At 50.3% G+C, this 19045-nt stretch overlaps 1 protein-coding gene across 3 annotated transcripts; it reads right to left on the bottom strand.

Moving 5' to 3' along the window:
* Positions 1 to 15464: 15464 nt before the first annotated feature.
* On the bottom strand, positions 15465 to 18681 carry LOC111161768 (CD209 molecule). 3 transcript variants are annotated; one of them, XM_022525703.1, is made up of 8 exons: positions 18620 to 18666; positions 18403 to 18477; positions 18188 to 18274; positions 17637 to 17699; positions 17214 to 17291; positions 16860 to 17011; positions 16285 to 16397; positions 15465 to 15900 (listed from the first exon to the last, which is right to left on the bottom strand). In XM_022525703.1, the coding sequence occupies exons 1-8, from the start codon at positions 18657 to 18659 to the stop codon at positions 15759 to 15761; spliced, it is 750 nt and encodes a 249-aa protein (XP_022381411.1). In that variant the 5' UTR covers positions 18660 to 18666; the 3' UTR covers positions 15465 to 15758. The 3 variants fall into 3 exon arrangements, with proteins under 3 accessions (XP_022381411.1, XP_022381412.1, XP_022381409.1); XM_022525704.1 differs by lacking the exon at positions 17637 to 17699 and having other exon boundaries at positions 18620 to 18658; XM_022525701.1 differs by lacking the exons at positions 15465 to 15900; positions 16285 to 16397 and having other exon boundaries at positions 16473 to 17011; positions 18620 to 18681.
* Between the last annotated feature and the right edge of the window lie 364 nt (positions 18682 to 19045).

Genomic DNA, 19045 nt, shown 5'->3' on the forward strand with positions numbered 1-19045 from the left:
ATATGCGAAATTTAAGAAACAAAACAGATGAACACAGGGGAAGGGGAAAAAAAAGAAAGAGAGAGAAAGAGGGAAACAAACCATAAGAGTTGTGTGTTTTTTTTAACATAAGCTCCATGCCCAGGGTAGAACCTAATGTGGGGTCTGAACTCACGACCCTGAGATCAAGACTTGAAGTGAGATCAAGAGTCAGACGTTTAACTGACTAAGCCATTCAGATGCCGCCATGAGAGACTCGTACTGGTAGAGAGCAAACTGAAGGTTGCTGGAGGGGAGGTAGGTGGGGGATGGGCTGGAGGGGGGGATGGGCATTAAGGAGGGCACTTGTGATGAGCCCTGGGTGTTGTAGGTAGGTGATGAATCACCAAATTCCACACCTGAAACCAATTTTACCACATATGTTAACTAGAATTTAAATAAAAACTTGAAATAAAATAGTGCCACACAACAAAACAAAAAGACCTTTTTAAAGATTTATTTATTTATTTATTTATTTATTTATTTATTTGACAGAGATCACAAGTAGGCAGAGAGGCAGGCAGAGAGAGAGGAGGAAGCAGGCCCCCCGCTGAGCAGAGAGCCCGCTGTGGGTCTCAATCCCACGACCCTGGGATCATGACCTGAGCTGAAGGCAGACGCTTAATGACTGAGCCACCCAGGCGTCCCTCGGTGTATCCTTCTGTAATAAACCGGCAATCGAATAAACTTCCAATCTGTGATCTATAACCCGTCAGTTGGAAGTGCGGCGGACATCCCGGACTTGAGCTTGGTGTTGGAAGTGGGGAGGCAGTCCTGTAGGACCAAACCCTGACCTGTGGGGTCTGGCGCTGACTCCAGGTAGGACACCCAGCCGGGGTCAGAGGGTTGCTTGAACGTCTGAGGAATGACCAACCCCACACCCTACGTTGGAACTGGGTGCGGCCTCATGTTATTTATGAGGGAGCGATCTTGGGGGGCAGCACCCGTGGAAGGGAGGGGAAGTGCGTATCATATTTCACACCAGGCAATTCTCCAGTTCTGACACCCTCCACCAGCTGCCCAGGCTACCCACACTTCTGCCTGGTTGACTCCAAATTTGGGGGTTCCCATAACCCCCTCTCAGGTTTACGTCATTTGCTATAACGGCTCACAGAACTCGGGACGGCGCTCTGTTGTATTTGGAACTGGGGACAAAGACCAGATCTCTCTTTTTTTTTTTTTTTTTAATTATACCACAAGAAGGAAGCAGAACTGCCCAGAGGGACAAGTTGAGCCAAGCTGGTCTGACAACAGCCTCGGCTGACCCCGCCCACAGGAGCGCTGGAAACCAGAAAGGGCCCTACGTTGAGCTCGCCCACGTGGCCAGACTTTTGTCCCCCTGTGGCGGTGTGAGCATGAAGGGGCAGAGCATGAAGGGCCATGGCTGTGAGTGAAGCAGCTCTCTGCAGTGAGTGTCCCCAGAGGACTGGAGAGCTGACGCCAGTCTGCCAATGAACGTCTAGGCAGTTGGGGCATCATGTCTTTCCTTGAAAGGGCATCTGGGCACCCCCCCACCCCCATCTACTATGTCACCGAGGGAGGAGGGAGGAGGGAGCTGGGGGACCTATCCCCCAACTCCTGCTCATTGCCCACCGGCATTCATTCCCCGATCCTTCCAGCCTTTGGGATGAGCTCCAGTAACCAGAGAAAGCCCTCCATCAAGGGCACGGGCAATGGCAGGTAGACGCTGAGGGGACGTTGAGGGGACGGAAGGTATGCAAGGATGTGATAAAGCTCCAGGGGACGTGGCAGTCACACAAAGCCAGCCGAACTGTGATCTTGGCAGGGAAGAGAGAGCAGATCAACAGAACACACGAGCCCTGACTGTATCCCAAGCCCGGCCCCTTTATGAAGCCCCAAAGGGCAGGGTGCCCAGAACTACAACCTCCGAGCTGAGGGAAAGCTCGCGCCATCACAGGAAGGACAGAACTGAACCCATAGGGGATGAGGAATCGGAGGGGGACCAGTCCTAGAGATTTGTCAAGGTCTCCACACCCACAGACCAAGGCAAGGAATCCTGGGGGAGGTTCTGCAGAACCAGCAGAGGTGGGGTTGGAGCTACAGGGATCAAGGACAGAGACCAGCCTTTAGCCAAAGGAATAGGGGGCTGGGGGCCTTTTGCCAAAATCACATTTGGAGTAACCCCTAAGTTCCCTAGTCTTCCCCCACTGCTGTCCGGTTCTCCTTCGTTCCAACACTTCACAAAGCTGCAAAGCCCTTTGGGGACACGAGCACACGTCCTTGGCCCGCCGCGCCAATTGTGTGTATAGCTTCTGTTAACTTGATGCTTTCGTACCTGCCCGCACACCCGTGTTCCAGAAAACCCAAAGATGTGTCTGAATCACCTCGCGGGGGCTGTCCTGCCTCCCTTGTTGTGTCCTCACCACTTCTGGGAGGAGGAGTCCTCCCCAGGGCCAGGGCCAGTCCAGAGCCCACACCCTCAACTGTCTCCCTTCTCCGGCTCCCACACTCAAGGTTACCCTCTCCCTACCCCAGTCACCCCAGGGCAAGGCACTGGACAGTGAGAGCCTGCTGGAATTATTCTCACCAGCCAGTCCTGAGCCTGCGGACCCTGCCTTGCCCATTCCCCCCTGGGAAAACCTCAATAAAGGCTCCTGCCCACAGTGCCCTGCCCACTGCCTCCTGAGGGGCCCTGGTGCTGCCTGGTGTAGCCCCTGTGACGTGTTATGCGCGCCTGTCTTGCGATCGACGGCTATAACAAACCATCTTTTCAATGCCAATCTGATCTACTGGCCTTACTAGGCCCCAGAAATTCTATTAAAGACTGTTTGAAAGCATCCACCCAGACTGCAAGCTCTTGCTGCCCTGATGTGAAATTCGGGGCACATGGCATCTTATCTGAACACGGGTATGCGAACAGCACGTTCCTCAACGAGGAAAAATCCCAGACTCTTTGGTTTAGGGGCCAGGGTATAGGGGAGGGATCCCCAGGTAGAGCTCAGGTCAGGGTCTCAGAGTCCCACCCCCACCTGATAGAGTGTTTCCTTGAACTTACTCACACCTGTGTTTAACGAGCTGGGACCAGATCAAGCCAGTTCCCGAGGGCCGGCCCCACACGTCTCTTTCCAGCGTCTCTTTCCAGCTCCACATTGAGGGGCACCGGTTAATGGCTCGAAATCGGCCACAGCGGCGGCAGCGGGACGTTGACCAGGGAACCGGTTTTCAAGTCTGGACTTACTTCCCCCTCCCTCCAGAGAACTCATTGTTACACATTGGCCAGCTCACCACACGGGCTCATTTCCGTTATCTGCTCCCCGAAGCTCAAGTGTCAGAGGGCATTTGCGTCTCCTAGCACGATGCCTGATTCCTATCAGCCTTCACCCCCCTCCCCTTTCCAAGCGGAGCCAGCAGCTTCTCATCCAGAAAATCCCCTCTGGCTGTCTTGCTCCGTTGGCCAGCGGCCAGGGGCAGGCCCCGGGGCCAGGCAGGCTCCCTGGACAGGTGTATCAGCTCATGGGCGTCTTCGATGATGACAAGCGGGGTCCCCACTTCCTGGCAGGCCGTGATGGAGTTGTGTTGGTTCTGTTGGCGATCGGAGAAGGAGGAAGTTTCTCGGGAAGAATGTCCATCCCCCAGGGGTGGGGCCCCACCTGCCGGCTGTTAGGGCCGGTGGGGAAGGGCTGGGACTCAGCTTAAGATGCTCCTGACCGGGGTACCTGGGTGGCTCAGTTGGTTAAGCGACTGCCTTCAGCTCAGGTCATGATCCTGGAGTCCTGGGATCGAGTCCCACGTTGGGCTCCCTGCTCGGCAGGGAGTCTGCTTCTCCCTCTGACCCTCTCCCCTCTCATGCTCTCTCACTCTTTCTCTCCTCTCTCAAGTAAATAAATAAAATCTTAAAAAGAAAAAAAAAAAAGATGCCCCTGACCCTGGGTGTGCCCACTTTTCAATCCCTTGAGAGTTGGGGGTCCTTCATTCTGCACTCCCGACGGCCCATCTCCCTCCCCACTTCTTATCCTCCCCCAGGCCCAGGAGAACTCAGGGGTCCCAGCCTCATCCTCTCCAGATTGGGAGAAGCAGGGAGCTCAGAACAAGAGACTGGCTTAATTAAGCGCCTACTGTGTGCCTGGCCCCCCGGGAATGCCAGTCACCCAGTCCAGCCTTCAGCTGGGTCAGTTCCTGCTGGACCTCCTGCTTCAAAGGCTTCAGCCCCTGGGATCTGGTACTCTGGGGACTGTGCCAAGAAAAACAAGAAACGGCACTTATTAAACACCTGCTGTATGCATGCTCTGCACTAGGCCCCCAGGGACATTGTTTCTCCGTCATTGGTTCATCGGTTTGTCCTCTCTGCAGATGGAGAAGACACTTGATGCCTCACCTTCACCCGCCCCTTCCCCTGCAGCAGTGTGGGGAAGGACTGTGGAAGAGGCCACCAGACAGGTGGAACCCTGGAGGGACCCACATCTCTGCTTTCAGCCCTATCTCTCTCAGGGGGGCTGCCCCCCAGCCAGGCCACTAAATACCAGACCAGGGAGTCCCTGACCCTGGAGGCCTGCACCTGACCTTGGACAAGGACGCCCAGCAGAAGGCCAGCGAGGAGCATGAGAGGGAAGAGCAGCAGCCCCAGGTGGGCCTGACTGTGGCCCAGACCCCCTGAAGGACAGAAAGATGGGCGACCCCAGCACACCCGTGTTCCTGCATCAACCAGCCCTAGGGAGGCCTGTTCCCGGGCCCCGCCTCCCAGGACCCAGGAGTCTGGCAGGATCTGTAGCTACTCCGTGCCCTAACCCTGTTGCACCCGTGAAGTTCTGGAAACTTCATGGTTGAATCCGTAGTCTTTAGGGGGACAGTGGTCCTGCTGGGTATCAGCTCTTCCTCCTCTGAGTGGGCAGAGAAACAATTCAGAGTCTGTGCAAACTGAGACCAGAGTGGGCCACCTCCTTGGGCTCACCCCAAGACCCCAGAGCCCCAAGCCAGCCTCACCCAGGGTCAGCCTCACCCACCGTCCCCAAATGCCTTGTTCAGGACTCCTGGGACCACAGCCTTTCTTTCTCACCCCGTGATGCTCACTTCCAAAACTGCTTTCACTGAGGGAGAGACACAGGGCGCAGGGCAGTGACATCTCATCGGAAAAGGCTGGAGAGAGACACGGGATGAGATGGGCTCGGTCTTCCAGGCATTCTAGGAAGGAGCACGGGGTAGTCTGGGGTCGACAGCCAGGAGGACTGGTCCTCTTGTGGCACGGCCAAGACGTGGGATGCTTTGCATGAGGTCCAAAACATGGAAAGTAGAGTTAATTTGTTATGCTTCCTTCCCTTAGGGCATCGTCCCGGGAACCACCATCCCCCTCTGCCGTCTTGGCTTGCTGATGGCCTCAATTATGGTGCTTTCTGAAAGGACTTTGGGAGTTGGGGCTGATTCACAATTGCTCAAGTTTATTTAATGCCTGCTATGGTGGGGCTCTCGTCTAACTATTTTGTGTATGAATTGATTGGCTCCTCCCACCCTGGGGTAGGTCAAAAGGCCTGCAGGGTACAGGTAGGGCAAACTGCAGGTTTGGTCCAGGTCCAGGTCCCTGAGGGAGGCTGCAAGTCAGGGCTCAGGTCCCTCTGGGTTTCCCTGTCCAGCGGTCTGGTGGCCTCTCCCACCTCTCTGTGCAGGAGAGGAAGGAGGAGAGGGGCAGGAGGCAAGGGAGGCTGCAATCCCAGCTCCCCGGCCCTCCAGCAGTGCTCTGCTCTCTCTCAGGGGGCGGTTTCCTCAAATGCGAACGACTAAACCCTCAGGAACTTCATCCTCGCCCCACGCTAGGGGTTGGTATCCACTGAGCGTCTGACAGGTGATTGTATGGTGCAATATGAGATAGCTCTGGATTTTATTTTATTGTTAAAAAATCGTTTCCAGGGACACCTGAATGGTGCAGTCAGTTAAGCATCCAACTCGTGGTTCCGGCTCAGGTTCATGATCTTGGGGCCGTGAGATCAAGCTCTGCGTCCAGCCCCACACTCAGTGTGAGTCTCTCCCTCTGCTTCTTCCCCTGCCCCAGCTCTTGCTCTCTCTCTCTCTCTCTCTGTAAAAAACAAATCAATCTTAAATTTTTTTTTCCAGTTTCATGGAGCTGTAATTGACACATAGCATTCTCTTAGTTTTAGGTGTACAGCATAATGATTCAACGTGCGTATATATTGCCGAACGATCACCCCAATAAATCTGGTTCCACAGTTAAGATCGTTACACATTTTTTTCTCATGATGAGAATTCTGAAGACCTGCTCTCTTAGGAGTGTCTTGTAGGGTTCCAATTTCTCCACATCCTTGACCATACTTGCTACTATCTCTTTTATTCTAGCCATTCTGGTGGGTGTAAAGGGACAGCTCATCGTGGTTTTCATTTGCATGTTCCTGGGGGGGGCGCTTATTAAAAATGCAGATTCTGAAAAAAATGCAGATTTTTTTTTTCTTTCAGGATTTTATTTAAATTCAAGTTAGTTCACATGTAGTGTCGTGTTAGTCTCATGGGGAGAATTTAGTGATTCATCAGTTGCATATAACACCCCATGCTCATTGCATCACGTACCCTCCTTAATGCCCATCACCTAGTTACCTCATCCCCCACCCACCTCCCCTCCAGCAACCCTCAGTTTGTTCCCTATAGTTAAGAGTCTCTTATGGTTTGCCTCCCTCTCTGTCTCTATCTTATTTTATTTTTCTTCCTCTTCCCCTATGTTCATCTGGGTTTTTTTTTTTCTTAAATTCCACATATGAGCAAAAAGAAATGTGGAAGGAAATATGGTGTTCTTAACCCACTCCCAAGAGAGTCCAATTCAGTGAGTCTGGGATGAAGCCCAGGAAAAATAGAGGGTTGGTGGGGGGAGGTCATTTCTTTTCTGATAACTAGATTTAACTTCTCATGCAAGCCCCATTTCCTTCTGGTGAGCCAACCTGTCACCACAATGGAACCCATCTTCGGCCAGGAACTTGGGATGGAGACTGGGGAAGGTAGAGATTGGGAAGGCAGGGGATCTTTAGCAGCATCTATGGGCTCTGAAACAGGACTTTCAGTTACCTGAGTCCATGAATCATTTGTTCATTTGTTTACACTTGTTTGTGTTGTTTTCTCTTACTTACAATAGATACATCTTGACTGATACACGCCGTTACAGCTGAAAGGGACAAAGCCAGTCCTGAGCTCTGAACAGGGAGATAATTCTTTTCTTTTCTTTTAAGATTTTATTTATTTATTTGAGTGGAGAGAGAGAGCAAGTGAGAGCAGAAGAGCAGGGGGAGGGGGAAGCAGACTCCCCACTGAGCAGAGAGTCCTACTTGTGACTCGATGCCACGACGCTGGGATCATGACCCGAGCTGAAGGCAGCTGCCTAACTACCTGAGCCAAGCCCGGGAGATCACTCTAAGTCCTTGCTTTTAGGAATGGGGTGAGAGGCACGTGCCTTAATCTGCTCAAGTTGCTATTTTAAAAATACCATAGGGATGCCAGGGTGATGACGTCAGTTAAGCCTCTGACTTGTTTTTGGCTCAGGTCATGATCTCAAGATCTTGAGATCGAGCCCTACATCAGGCTCCACACTCAGCCAAGAGTCTGCTTAAGACTCTCTCTCCCTGTACTCCTCCCCACTGCACATGCTCTCTCTCTCTCTCTCTCTCTAAAATAAATAAGTAGGGGTGCCTGGGTCGCACAGTCAGGGAAGCATCTGACTCTTGATTTCAGCTCAGGTCATGATCTCAGGGTCATGAGATTGAGCCCCACGTCATGCTCCCCCACTCAGCGAGGAGTCTGTTTCAGATTCTCCCTCTTTCCCTCTGCCCCTCCCCCCACTTGCACATTCTCTCTCTCTCAAATCCTTTTAGAAATATAAATAAATAAATAAATACATAATTAAGTCTTTAAAAAATAAAAATAGGGCTCCTGGGTGGCTCAGTTGTTAAGCATCTTCCTTTGGCTCAGGTCATGGTTCCAGGGTCCTGGGATCAAGCCCTGCATCGGGCTCCCTGCTCAGCGGGGAGCCTGCTTCTCTTTCTCCTTCTGCTTGCTGCTCTGTGCTCTCTCTCTCTCTGTCAAATAAATAAATAGAATCTTTAAAATAAGTAAATAAATACATCTTTAAAAAAATACAGGAAACTGGATGGCTTACAAGCAACATGGTTCTGGAGGCTGAGGAAGTCCAAAATTAAGGTTCTCGCAAATTTGGTTCCTGGTGAGGGCTCTCCTCCCAGCGGGCAGATGGCTGCCTTCTCCCTGTGCCTCTCAAGGAGGAGAGGGGGGGTTCTGGTGTCTCTTCCTCTTCTTGAGAGGGCTCTAATCCCATGACAAGGGCCCCATCCTCATGACCTCATCGCAACCCAATTACCTCCCAAGGGCCCCCACCTCCAAGTAACCCTGCACTGGAGGTTAGGGCCTCAACATAGGCACTGGGGTGGGGTCGCAAATATTCAGTCCATAACAGCATGGTAACAATGGCCATGTCCGTTTTAGTTAGGAATAGATACTGACGCCCTTTAAGCTAGTCTTTTTGCTCACACAGGGGTCTAGAAATTTCCGTCTGATTTTGACAAGAGAGGATAAATTCAGGAGAAGAAAATCTTCCCAAATAGCCAGTAGATGATATCCATAGTCAATAACTTGAGTAGAATCTTACAGACATTTTACCAGGAAGCATGGTCTTGGACACAAGGTCAGTTATGGGGCCACGAAGGTGGGCAAGAGAAGGTCCTCCCTGCTTTTCCACATCTGGCAGGAACCTGTCCTTTTCAGAATACCGAGCGATGCATCCAGCCTCCTCATAGATCCCCAAATGCACAGACGAGAACAGAAGAGATTAAGCAAAATGTCAATTTCCTTCTCACTGGGGTAAAATACACATAACACAAATTCGACCATTTTTACCACTTTCGAGCGCACAATGCCGTGGCATTAAAGCGTCTTCATAGTGTTGTGCAACCATCCCCACTCTCTAGTTCTGGAACTTGTTCATTACCAGAAAGAGGAAATCCTGGACCGATTGACACTTACTCCTCCCTGCCCTCCCCCAGCCCCTGGCATCCGTGAATCTGCTTTCTGTCTTTATGAAGATTTGCCTACTTTGGACATTTCATATACGTGACCTTTTGTGCCTGGCTTCTCTCCCTGAGCATAATGTTTTCCAAGTTCATCTATGCTGTAGCAGGTGTCAGTACTTAGTTCCTTTTTAGGACAGAATAATATCCCATTATATGAACAGACCAGCTTTTGTTTATCCATTCATCGGTTGATGGGCATTTGGGCTGTTTCCTCCTTTTTCCTATTGCGAATAGTGCTGAACTACTAGCTTTTACTTAACCTTTCCTCGGTACCCTATGGGTCTAGTAATAACAGTTGCTTACGGGTTGTTGTAATCTCTGTTGTCTGCATCCCACCCTCCACGCCAGACACTTCTCGTTCAGCAGTGGTCAATCCTCGGGCTGTCAAATAAATTTGACTCAATGGGGAGTCCTCCGCAAGCCTAGGAAAACACTACCAATGCTACTCATGTCTTTTGGGGTTAGCAACTTTATCCATTTGTATCAGAACAGCTATGAAGAATTTCAAACGTGTCCCACCATGGGGAGATCGACCGGTTTCCCAAATATTTCTTCCCAAAGCAGCACAAAAAAAAGAGAGGAAAGCAAGCTATGGCATAGCCTGAACACAGAGAATGCCAGAACGTAAAAGGATGATGAGGAAACGTGAAATATCACGGAAGTGAAGCAGGAGTCCCCCTCCCCACCCCCACCCTTGTGCTCCACACAGGAACAATGGAGACAAAGTGCAGCAGATACAAAAATGGGAAACTAGCAAAGTAATCTGAGGTTGATCTAGGACTAGTTCTAGATTGACGAAGCCCACCCTAAGTCTGAAAATACCGCAATGATGTTGGAGCAGATCAGAGTGTGGATTCCAGAAAAGGAATGGATTAAAAGGACAGTCTTCAAAACGCATAGCTTCTGGGGAAAGGAAAAAGGAAAGAGCAAGAGAGAAGAGATCACTGACAGTCTTGTGGTGAAGAGGAATGGAAGGGGCAAACGTAGGGCTCTTCAAGACAAAAGAAAACTATGAAATTGGACGTCTCTCAACCTATGCTCATGCCACCAACAGAACAGAACACTAAATTAAGTCGATTTGCTGCATTGACAGAAGAGGGCGCCTTTGAGCCGCATAGCTCAGAACAAAAAAAAAAGGAACTAAAGGAACATAGTTAAGTCCACAGAGAGTAATTGCAAAAATTCAGGAAATGAAAATCCACATAAAAGGACGAGGGCAAAAGTACCCCAGAAAAGAGTCAAGAAGTAGAAGGATTTTATAAGTCAATACTCCAAACGGTTCAATACTGTGTAGTCCAACAGGCATCTGCGGATAAGAAAAAAAAAAAAAAAAGAAAGAAAGAAATCTCCTTACATCAAAAATTCAGGGGTGCCTGGGTGGCTTGGTTGGTTAAGCATTGGACTGTAGGTTTCAGATCAAGGCATGAGATTGAGCCCCAAGTCAGGCTGTATGCTGAGTGTGGAGCCTGCTTAAGAGTCTCTCTCCCACTCCCTCTGCCCACACCCCAATCACGTGCTCCCTCCCCTGCGCTCTCTCTGAAAAAAAAAAAAAAAATCTAAAATGCTGACGTGGGCAGGGATAAATGAAGAGAGAGTCCAACCAACTCAGGAAAGAAATGGAATAAAAAGGCAAAATTATCTCAGGTATATAGAATAATAAATCGTAAGGTACTCAAGAGAGAACAGACCCCAACAAAAATTTGATAAAGGGCAGTGGAGAGAGGCAGGAAAACATCGAAGAATAACAATGATACTAAGAAAGAAGTAAAATAGGGCCAAGGTGGGGCACCTGGGTAGTTCAGTTAAGCATTTAACTCTCTCTCTCAAATAAACAGATAAAATGTTTCTTTTTAAAGATTTTTATTTATTTAGCAGACCGAGATCACAAGTAGGCAGAGTGGCAGGCAGAGGGAGAGAGAGGAAGAAAAGCAGGCTTCCCGCTGAGCAGAGAGCCTGATGCAGGGCTCGATCCCAGGACCCTGAGATCATGACCTGAGCCGAAGGCAGAGGCTTTAACCCACTGCGCCACCCTGGCACCCCTGTTTTTGTTTTTTAAAGAAATCTCTGCACATGGGGCTCAAACTCACAACCTCGAGATCAAGGGTCACATGCTCTACCTGCTGAGCCAGCCAGGGGCTCCCTGAACTCACAGTTTTTAATAGAGGTACACAGATAAGTAGATACAGAAACAAACAAAGAAGTGTGTGTGTGTGTGTGTGTGTGTGTGTGTGTGTGCCAGTTACTATACATGCATTTATTTCCTAGCTCTGCCCTCCAAGAAGACCTAGAGCAATGGACGCCCCCAAATCAAAAGCATACCTAAACCACAATGAGATGCCACTGCACACCTACTAGGATAGTTATTATGAAAAAAATAAAAATAACCAGTATTGGTGAGGAGAAAAGAGAGCCCTCAGGCATTGCTGCTGGGAACATAAAATGACATGACCGCTGCGGAAAACAGTTTGGCAGTTCCTCAAAATGTCATGCATACAGGGGGCACCTCGGTGGCGCAGTGGGTTGGGTATCCGACTCTTGGTCTTGGCTCAGGTCATGATCTTGGGGTCTTGGGGTCTTGGGGTCTTGGGGGTCAAGCCTTGCACTGAGCTCTGAGCTTCAGCGGGGCATCTGGTTGAGATCACTTGCCCTCCCTCTTCCTCCTCTTCTGCTCTCTCTCTCCCTCAAAATCAATATATAAATAATCTTTATAAAAAATGTTATGCCTAGGGGCGCCTGGGTGGCTCAGTGGGTTAAAGCCTCTGCCTTCGGCTCAGGTCATGATCCCAGGGTCCTGGGATGGAGCCCTGCATCGGGCTCTCTGCTCGGCAGGGAGCCTGCTTCCCGCGCCCCCCGCCCCCGCCTGCCTCTCTGCCTACCTGTGATCTCTGTCTGTCAAATAAATAAATAAAATCTTTAAAAAAAATGTTATGCCTAGAGTTATCAGATCATTAAGCAATTCCTAAGTACGCATCCACATGATTTAAAAGGAGGGACTCCAACAGATCCTTGTACACCCAGGTTCATAGCGGCACCATTTATAGCAGTCCCGACGTGGAAGCAACCCAAGTATCCATCAACAGATTCATGGATAAACAAAATGTGTATGTTCATTTAATGGGATATTATTCAGCCATAAAAAGGAAGGAAACTCTGACATAAGCTAGCACACAGTTTAACCTTGAAGACATTATGTCAAGTAAAAGAAGCCAGACACAAAAAACAGATATTGTGTAATTCCACTTCTATGAAGTTCCTGGAATAGGCAAATGCAGATACAGAAAGTGGAACAGAGGTTACCTGGGACGGGGCGAGAAGAAGGGGTATTAGCGTTTGGTAGGGACAGAGTTTCTTGTCTTTTCTTTCTTTCTTTCTTTCTTTTTTTAGATTTTATATATTCATTTATTTGAGAGAGAGAGAGAGAGAATGAGAGAGCAAGAGTGGGTGTAGGGGCAGATGGAGAGGGAGAAGCTGGCTCCCTGCTGAGCATGGAGCCCAATATGGGGCTCGATCCCAGGACCTCATGCTCTGAGCTGAAGGTAATAAACTGACTGAACCACTCAAGTGCCCCCTGAAGGAATTCTTAATGGCCAAAGCTGGAACAATTTGAGCAAGAAAGGAAATGGTTGTGGGGTGCCCGGCTGGCTCAGTCAGTAGAATGTGGGACTCTTGATCTTGGGGTCGTGAGTTCAAGCCCTACATTGTGTGCAGAGGTTACTTAAAAATAAAAAATTAAAAAAGGAAAAAGAAATGATTGGGTTGGACTATAATTCATGGAACAAAATACATATCTTTGACCCATACTTAACAAAATAAATCAGTGAATATAAATAAATGGACGGGAAGGTACAGTTCTTTCTTTTTTTTTTTAAAGATTTTTATTTATTTATTTGACAGAGAGAGATCACAAGTAGACAGAGAGGCAGGCAGAGAGAGGGGAAGGGAAGCAGGCTCCCCACTGAGCAGAGAGCCTGACATGGGACTCCATCCCAGGACCCTGAGATCATGACTCGAGCCAAAGACAGTGGCTTAACCCACCGAGCCACCCAGGTGCCCGGTACAGTTCTTTCTTACAGAACTGCCATTAATAGACTGGAGGGGTTGGGCACCTGCGTGGCTCAGTCGCTAAGTGTCCGCCTTCGGCTGGGGTCATGATCCCAGGGTCCTGGGATCAAGGCCCACATCGGGCTCCCTGCTCCTCGGGAAGCCTGCTTCTCCCTCTCCTACTCCCCCTGCTTGTGCTCCCTCCCTCAGTGTGTGTCTCTCTGTCAAATAAATAAATAAAGGTATAGGGGCGCCTGGATGGCTCAGTTGTTGGAACAAGCGACTCTTGATCTCGAGGTCACGAGTCCAAGCCCCACAGTGGGTGTAAAGATGACATAAAGATAAAATCTTAAAACAAATAAATAATAATTAAGAAAATCTCTACCAAAAAACCCCCACAATAATAATTGTCATAGACGATCCATTGATGAATGTCAAAATGAGTGAATGGGAATTTTTTGAAAAATGGAGTATTTTCGAAGTCTCGCAGTATTTCCTCACAAGATATTTACTCATTACCAAGGGGGGAAACATGAACCTAGGAATGGAGGAAAGTGGCGGCCACCACCTTAACCGAGCAATTGTGGAGAATGTCGCTAATATCAAGACATATGGACATCGTGTAATCCTTGAGATGTGCCACTAGGAAGGACACAACATCCCCGCTGTGGTATTTTTGCCAAAAATGATGACTAACCTCAGTGTAATTATGAAAGGGAGACAAACAGAAAAGAAAAAGAAAAGAAAAAACCAACAACACAGATGAACTCAAATTGGGGGACAGTCTGTAAAACAACTGACCAGTACTTGTCAAAAGGTTAAGGACAGGAAGACAATAAGAAAGTGAAGGTGGGGGGTGCCTGGGTGGCTCAGTGGGTTAAACCTCTGCCTTCAGCTCAGGTCATGGTCTCAGGGTCCTAGGATCGAGCCCCATATCGGGCTCCCTGCTCAGTGGGGAGCCTGCTTTCCCCCTCTCTCTGCCTGCCTCTCTGCCTACTTGTGATCTCTCTCTCTGTCAAATAAATACATAAAATATTAAAAAGAGAGAGAGAGTGAAGGTGGGGAATTGTAAGAGATGTGATTGTGTTGTTTTAAGCCCCTGTTTGTGGTGATTGGTTACAACATCAATAGGAAACTAACACACACACTCAGAAATTATGTTTTTTAAAAAATTTGTATGAATGAAGTCACAAAACTTTACAGAAGGACATTTTGTTTATTTATTTAAAAATTTTTTTAAAGATTTTATTTATTTATTTGACAGAGACAGAGGGAACACAAGAAGAGGGAGTGTGAGAGGGAGAAGCAGGCTTCCTGCCGAGCAGGGAACCTGACTCAAGGCTTGATCTCAGGACCCTGGGATCAGGACCTGAGCCAAAGGCAGGTGCTTAAAGACTGAGCCACCCACGTGCCCCTGAAGGACATTTTAAAGGTACCTTGTATCGGGGTGCCTGGGTGACTCAGTGGGTTAAAGCCTTTGCCTTTGGCTCAGGTCATGATCTCAGGGTCCTGGGATCGAGCCCCACATTGGGCTCTCTGCTCAGTGGGGAGCCTGCTTCCCTCCCTCTCTCTGCCTGCCTCTCTGCCTACTTGTGATCTTTGTCTGTCAAATAAATAAATAAATAAATAAATAAATAAATAAACAAATAAATAAATCTTTAAAAAGAAAAAAAAAGAAAGGTACCTTGTAATGAGATGATGTGTTCAGGAATGAATGAACACATAGTTTGACAGAGACAGATATGTACATATCTGTATGTATATATGTACATTCCCAACCAAAATTACAAATTAATTCAAAACTGTATCTGAGAAATAAGATACACAAGGGGCTCTGGGTGGCTCAGTTGGTTAAGTGTCTGCCTTCGGCTCAGGTCATGATCCCAGGATCTTGGGATCGAGCCCCGCATCGGGCTCTCTGCTCCGCGGCGAGCCTACTTCTCCCTCTATCTCCTGCTCTTGTTATATCTCTCTCTCTCAAATAAATAAACAAAATCTTAAAAAAAAGAAAGAAAGAAAATACACAGTAGTAGGGAGAAACGTGTTGAAAGACAACAATGTCTCAGTTAATATCAAACATAATATATAAAATTATAGTATGAAATATGAAGTATAGTATATAGTGTAAAACTATAGTAACTTAAACAGTTTCAAAAAATAGACATAAGGGGCACCTGGGTGGCTCAGTCAGTTAAACGTCTGCTTTCAGCTCAGGTCGTGATCGTGGGGCCCTGGAATCGAGTCCCGCATCGGACTCCCTGGTCAGCAGGGAGCCTGCTTCTCCCTCTCCCCATGCTTGTGCTCTCTCTCTCTCTCTCGCTCTCGCTATTTCTCTTTCTTTCAAATAAATAAAGAAAAACTTTAAAAAAATAGACATAAGTTCCATGGGGCACATAATGCCATGTGCAACTTTATTAAGGGGATGTCATGGGGGGCTGGGGGGGTCGAGACCGTCAACAGAAGGGAGAGGTCTCTACCCTATGGAGGGACAGGTCTTAGAGGAGAAGGGGTCTCCGACTCTCCCTCGGTATCACGAAGACCTCCATGCAGGAGGAGGATGACAAATCACCAGAGGGAGAAGCAGGAAGAACAGGGCCAGAGAAACAAGCAGAACACATGCCCAAGCTGCCTGATCTCTAGAGGCAGGTGGAGAGGGGGGAGCATGGACCCTCAGGAGCCAGGGCAGGGAGACGAGGGCTTCTCACACGTCCAGAAGTTTTCCGAGCTACATCTTTTGTCGTTCCAGCCTTCGCTGTACAATTCTACACAGTCCTCGTCTCCGTGGTTGTTGGGTTCCCCTTCTTTCCAGAAGCTGTGAACACCATCGAAGCTATCAGCTCCCCTCCTCCACCCGGAGCCCAACCCTGCCCCCTCAAGAGCAAGTCCCTGGCTTTGGGCACTAAAAGTTCAAGCACCAGCCAGAGAGTGGTAAGGATTCAGAGGTGCTGCTTTCAAAATGAGGGTTCAAACACCCCTTCCATCCAATCAGCTCTGGCAAAGCAAAAAATGCAGACTCCTGGGCCCATGCCTAGGATGATAGAGTCGGGCTCTCCCCGCTGGGCTGGAACCAGGACTCTGCATCTCCACCAAGCTCATCAGGTGATGTTTACCAATCAAGTGTCTGAGCGCCCCTGGCTTGGCTTTCCCTGCCCACGCCTCACCTCCACCCCCAGGGCCATGTCCTCTAGCCGGTCACCTGAGCTGTAAGGGGGAGTTGTCCAGCCACTTCCAGGACCCCTCATTGTGGTGGTCACTGAGGCCGAGCCAGGTGCGCTGGTTATTTTTCATATTCCAAGACTTCAGAAATTTCTGGGGTGGCGGCGGGGGGCGGGGAGGGGCAGCAAGATGTCACCGGCCCCTGCCTGCCCGCATCCCCACGGTTGTCCCCCGCCCCGTGAAAGATCTCCTGTGGTCCAGCCTGTAGCCCTGACTCAAGCTACACTTGTTCACATGCGCGTGTGTGCTGTGGCCGTGTGTTCATGTGCGCGCACATGTGGAACTGTGTTCACTTGCGTCTGGGGAGACATCACGTATGGTCTCGGGAGTGCGCTGAGTCCCCTCTCTGTCCACAGTGGGCTTCTGCCACGCAGGTTCTCTCACATGACCTTCCCAAGCCCACCTTGGGGCCTCCTCCCGGAAGCCTTCCCTGCCCATCTCCCCCCTCCCCAGCACCGCAGGACCTCCATCTCTCCAAGGACAGAGGAAGGACAGAAGGCTTTTTGGCTGACACTCCCACGGCCCCACCCCCGACGGGAACCCTGCCCGGCCCACCTGCTCCTCCGTACTGTTGATGATCACCAGCTGGGCCCTCAAGTTCTGACACGCCGAGATGGCATCTTTCCAGATGTTCTGGGTCTGGGAGAAGAAGTAGCAGGTTCCCTGGAAGAGCTCCCATTTCCAGGGACAGGGGCGGCACAGGCCAGCTAGGGAGGAGAGTGGGGGCAGGGCGGACAGGCCCCCAGCACCATTGTCAGCTCTGGAGAACCTTCTGTTCAGCTGTCAGCTCAGTCCCAGGGACAGATCCCAGCCCTGCCCTGCCCTCCTGGGGCAGGAACCATAGAAAGTGAGTTCCAGCCCCACCTGTGGTTCCTGAACTCTCTCCTGACTTTGGTGTATGACTCTTACCCAGGGTGGCATTTATCCAAGTCAGCTGCTGGAGGATCTCGTCCAGGTCTGATCGTGGGGGCTTCTGAGACACACCCACTGGGAGAAGGAGACTTCCATTAGGAAGCACCTAGTGTATGCCTCGTGCAGACAGCAGCCCCTGAGAGCCGATCTATAGATTTCACAGTGACCCCAAGAGTCCATTATGCAAATAAAAAACAGAGACTCGGAGAATGACTTGCTGACATTGCCCCCAGGGTCTCCTCCAGGGATCCAGTCTCCTCCCCAACTTCAACCCTACGGGTTCAGGGTCACGGTGGGGCGGAGGGGTGGAAGGGTGGAGGAGTGGAGGGGTGATGGGATGGAGGGGGCAGGCGTTGGCTCATCCAAAGTTGCACAGCCTCTGAGCCCTCCAGGCCCCAAACCCTTCATTCAGCCCTTCACCTTGGCTGGGGCTCTGCTGATGGTCCCACTTCTCTTTCTGCAGTGACTGGCGAACACTAGAGACTAAAGAAAGCAGAGAAGTTCTCTTTTTTTTTTTTTTAAGATTTTATTTATTTATTTGACAGAGAGAGAGATCACAAGTAGGCAGAGAGGCAGGCAGAGAGAGGGGGAAGCAGGCTCCCTGCTGAGCAGAAAGCCTGATGTGGGACTCGATCCCAGGAACCTGAGATCATGACCTGAGCTGAAGGCAGAGGCCCAGCCCACTAAGCCACCCAGGTGCCCCGAGAAGTTCTCTTTGTCAGCACCAGCTGTAGGCCTGACCCCATGTTGAATCTGGTTTCAAGGTTTCTGGGAGCCTAAGTTCCCTGTGGAGCAAGATGGGCTGCATCTCACAGAGGATGACACAGGCCAGGAGAGGGGTAGTAACCAACCCACAGTCACACAGCAGGTGGCGTGGAGCTCAAAGGCCCAAGCCTTAGTGGGTCTGGGGACTGTAAAATAGGACAAACACTTAACGGGCCCCAAGACTTCAAGACTGGCCCCTGACTCACCTTGAACCAGGGTGGCCACCAGGAGCAGGAAGAAGCCCATGGAGACGAGAAGAAGAAGTAGAGGCAGCTGGGCCTGCGTCAGACACCCTGCAGGACCAGCAAATGGGCAGAGCCAAGGTTCTCAGGGACAGACCTTGCCCCCCCACCCATGCTGGACGCGGCCCCCCAGCTGCTCCTTCCCCAGATGCCTGCCCTGGAACCGCCCCCCTCGGTACCTGGCAAGATCCTTGAGCCCCTGAGTAGACCAGTGTATTTCTTCGTTACTCTCCTGTCCCCAAACATCTCCTCCTCTGAATAGGACAAAACACAGTCAGCTGAGCTCTTGAAGCCTGCCAAGCCGTGTTGTGAGCTGGGGGGCAGTCCCGACTCACCCCGGATACCCTGGAATCCTGCCCTCCCTACCATCACCCCCGAGTGGGGGCCCAGACTCACCAGGGTCCCCCAGGTCCTTGGAGTCACACATCTCTGCCATTCTCCTCTTCTCCCCGGCTCCTCTCCCGAGGATGGTTTTTATAACCCCACGTGCTGCCCTTGCAGCCCCTCCTCGGGAACACTCCTCCCCGGTTCAGGAAGAAGAACAAGAAACAGGACATTGCTTCCCCCCAGAACAGTGGGTGGAAGAATGAAGTGCTGACACAACGAGTAGAGGGGACGTGAGGTTGGGGACAAGAGCTGAGTGGTCAACTCTGGTGTCCGGAGGTGCTGCTCCCACCCCTTTCTAGTCCTGTGACCATTGGCCTTGCCTTGTCAGGGTCTCGGTTTCCTCGCCTGTGAAATGGGACAATTACCCTGCCTCATGCTGTTCTTGTGAGGTTTAATACTGTGGGCTAGTCATGGGGTCGTAACAGCCCTTACGTG

The sequence above is a fragment of the Enhydra lutris genome, unplaced genomic scaffold (genome assembly GCF_002288905.1).
Source record: "Enhydra lutris kenyoni isolate GAN:26980312 unplaced genomic scaffold, ASM228890v2 scaffoldscaffold86, whole genome shotgun sequence".
In the NCBI taxonomy this organism is placed as follows: Eukaryota; Metazoa; Chordata; class Mammalia; order Carnivora; family Mustelidae; genus Enhydra; species Enhydra lutris.

Excerpts from the sequence above, each read along its gene's own strand:
- LOC111161768 (XM_022525701.1), bottom strand. The coding sequence starts at position 18,659 with ATGGCAGAGATGTGTGACTCCAAGGACCTGGGGGACCCTG. Across the intron at positions 17,700-18,187 it reads GGTGGCCACCCTGGTTCAAG|TCTCTAGTGTTCGCCAGTCA; the intron begins GTGAGTCAGGGG and ends TGCTTTCTTTAG. Across the intron at positions 17,292-17,636 it reads TCAGCAGAGCCCCAGCCAAG|TGGGTGTGTCTCAGAAGCCC; the intron begins GTGAAGGGCTGA and ends TCCTTCTCCCAG.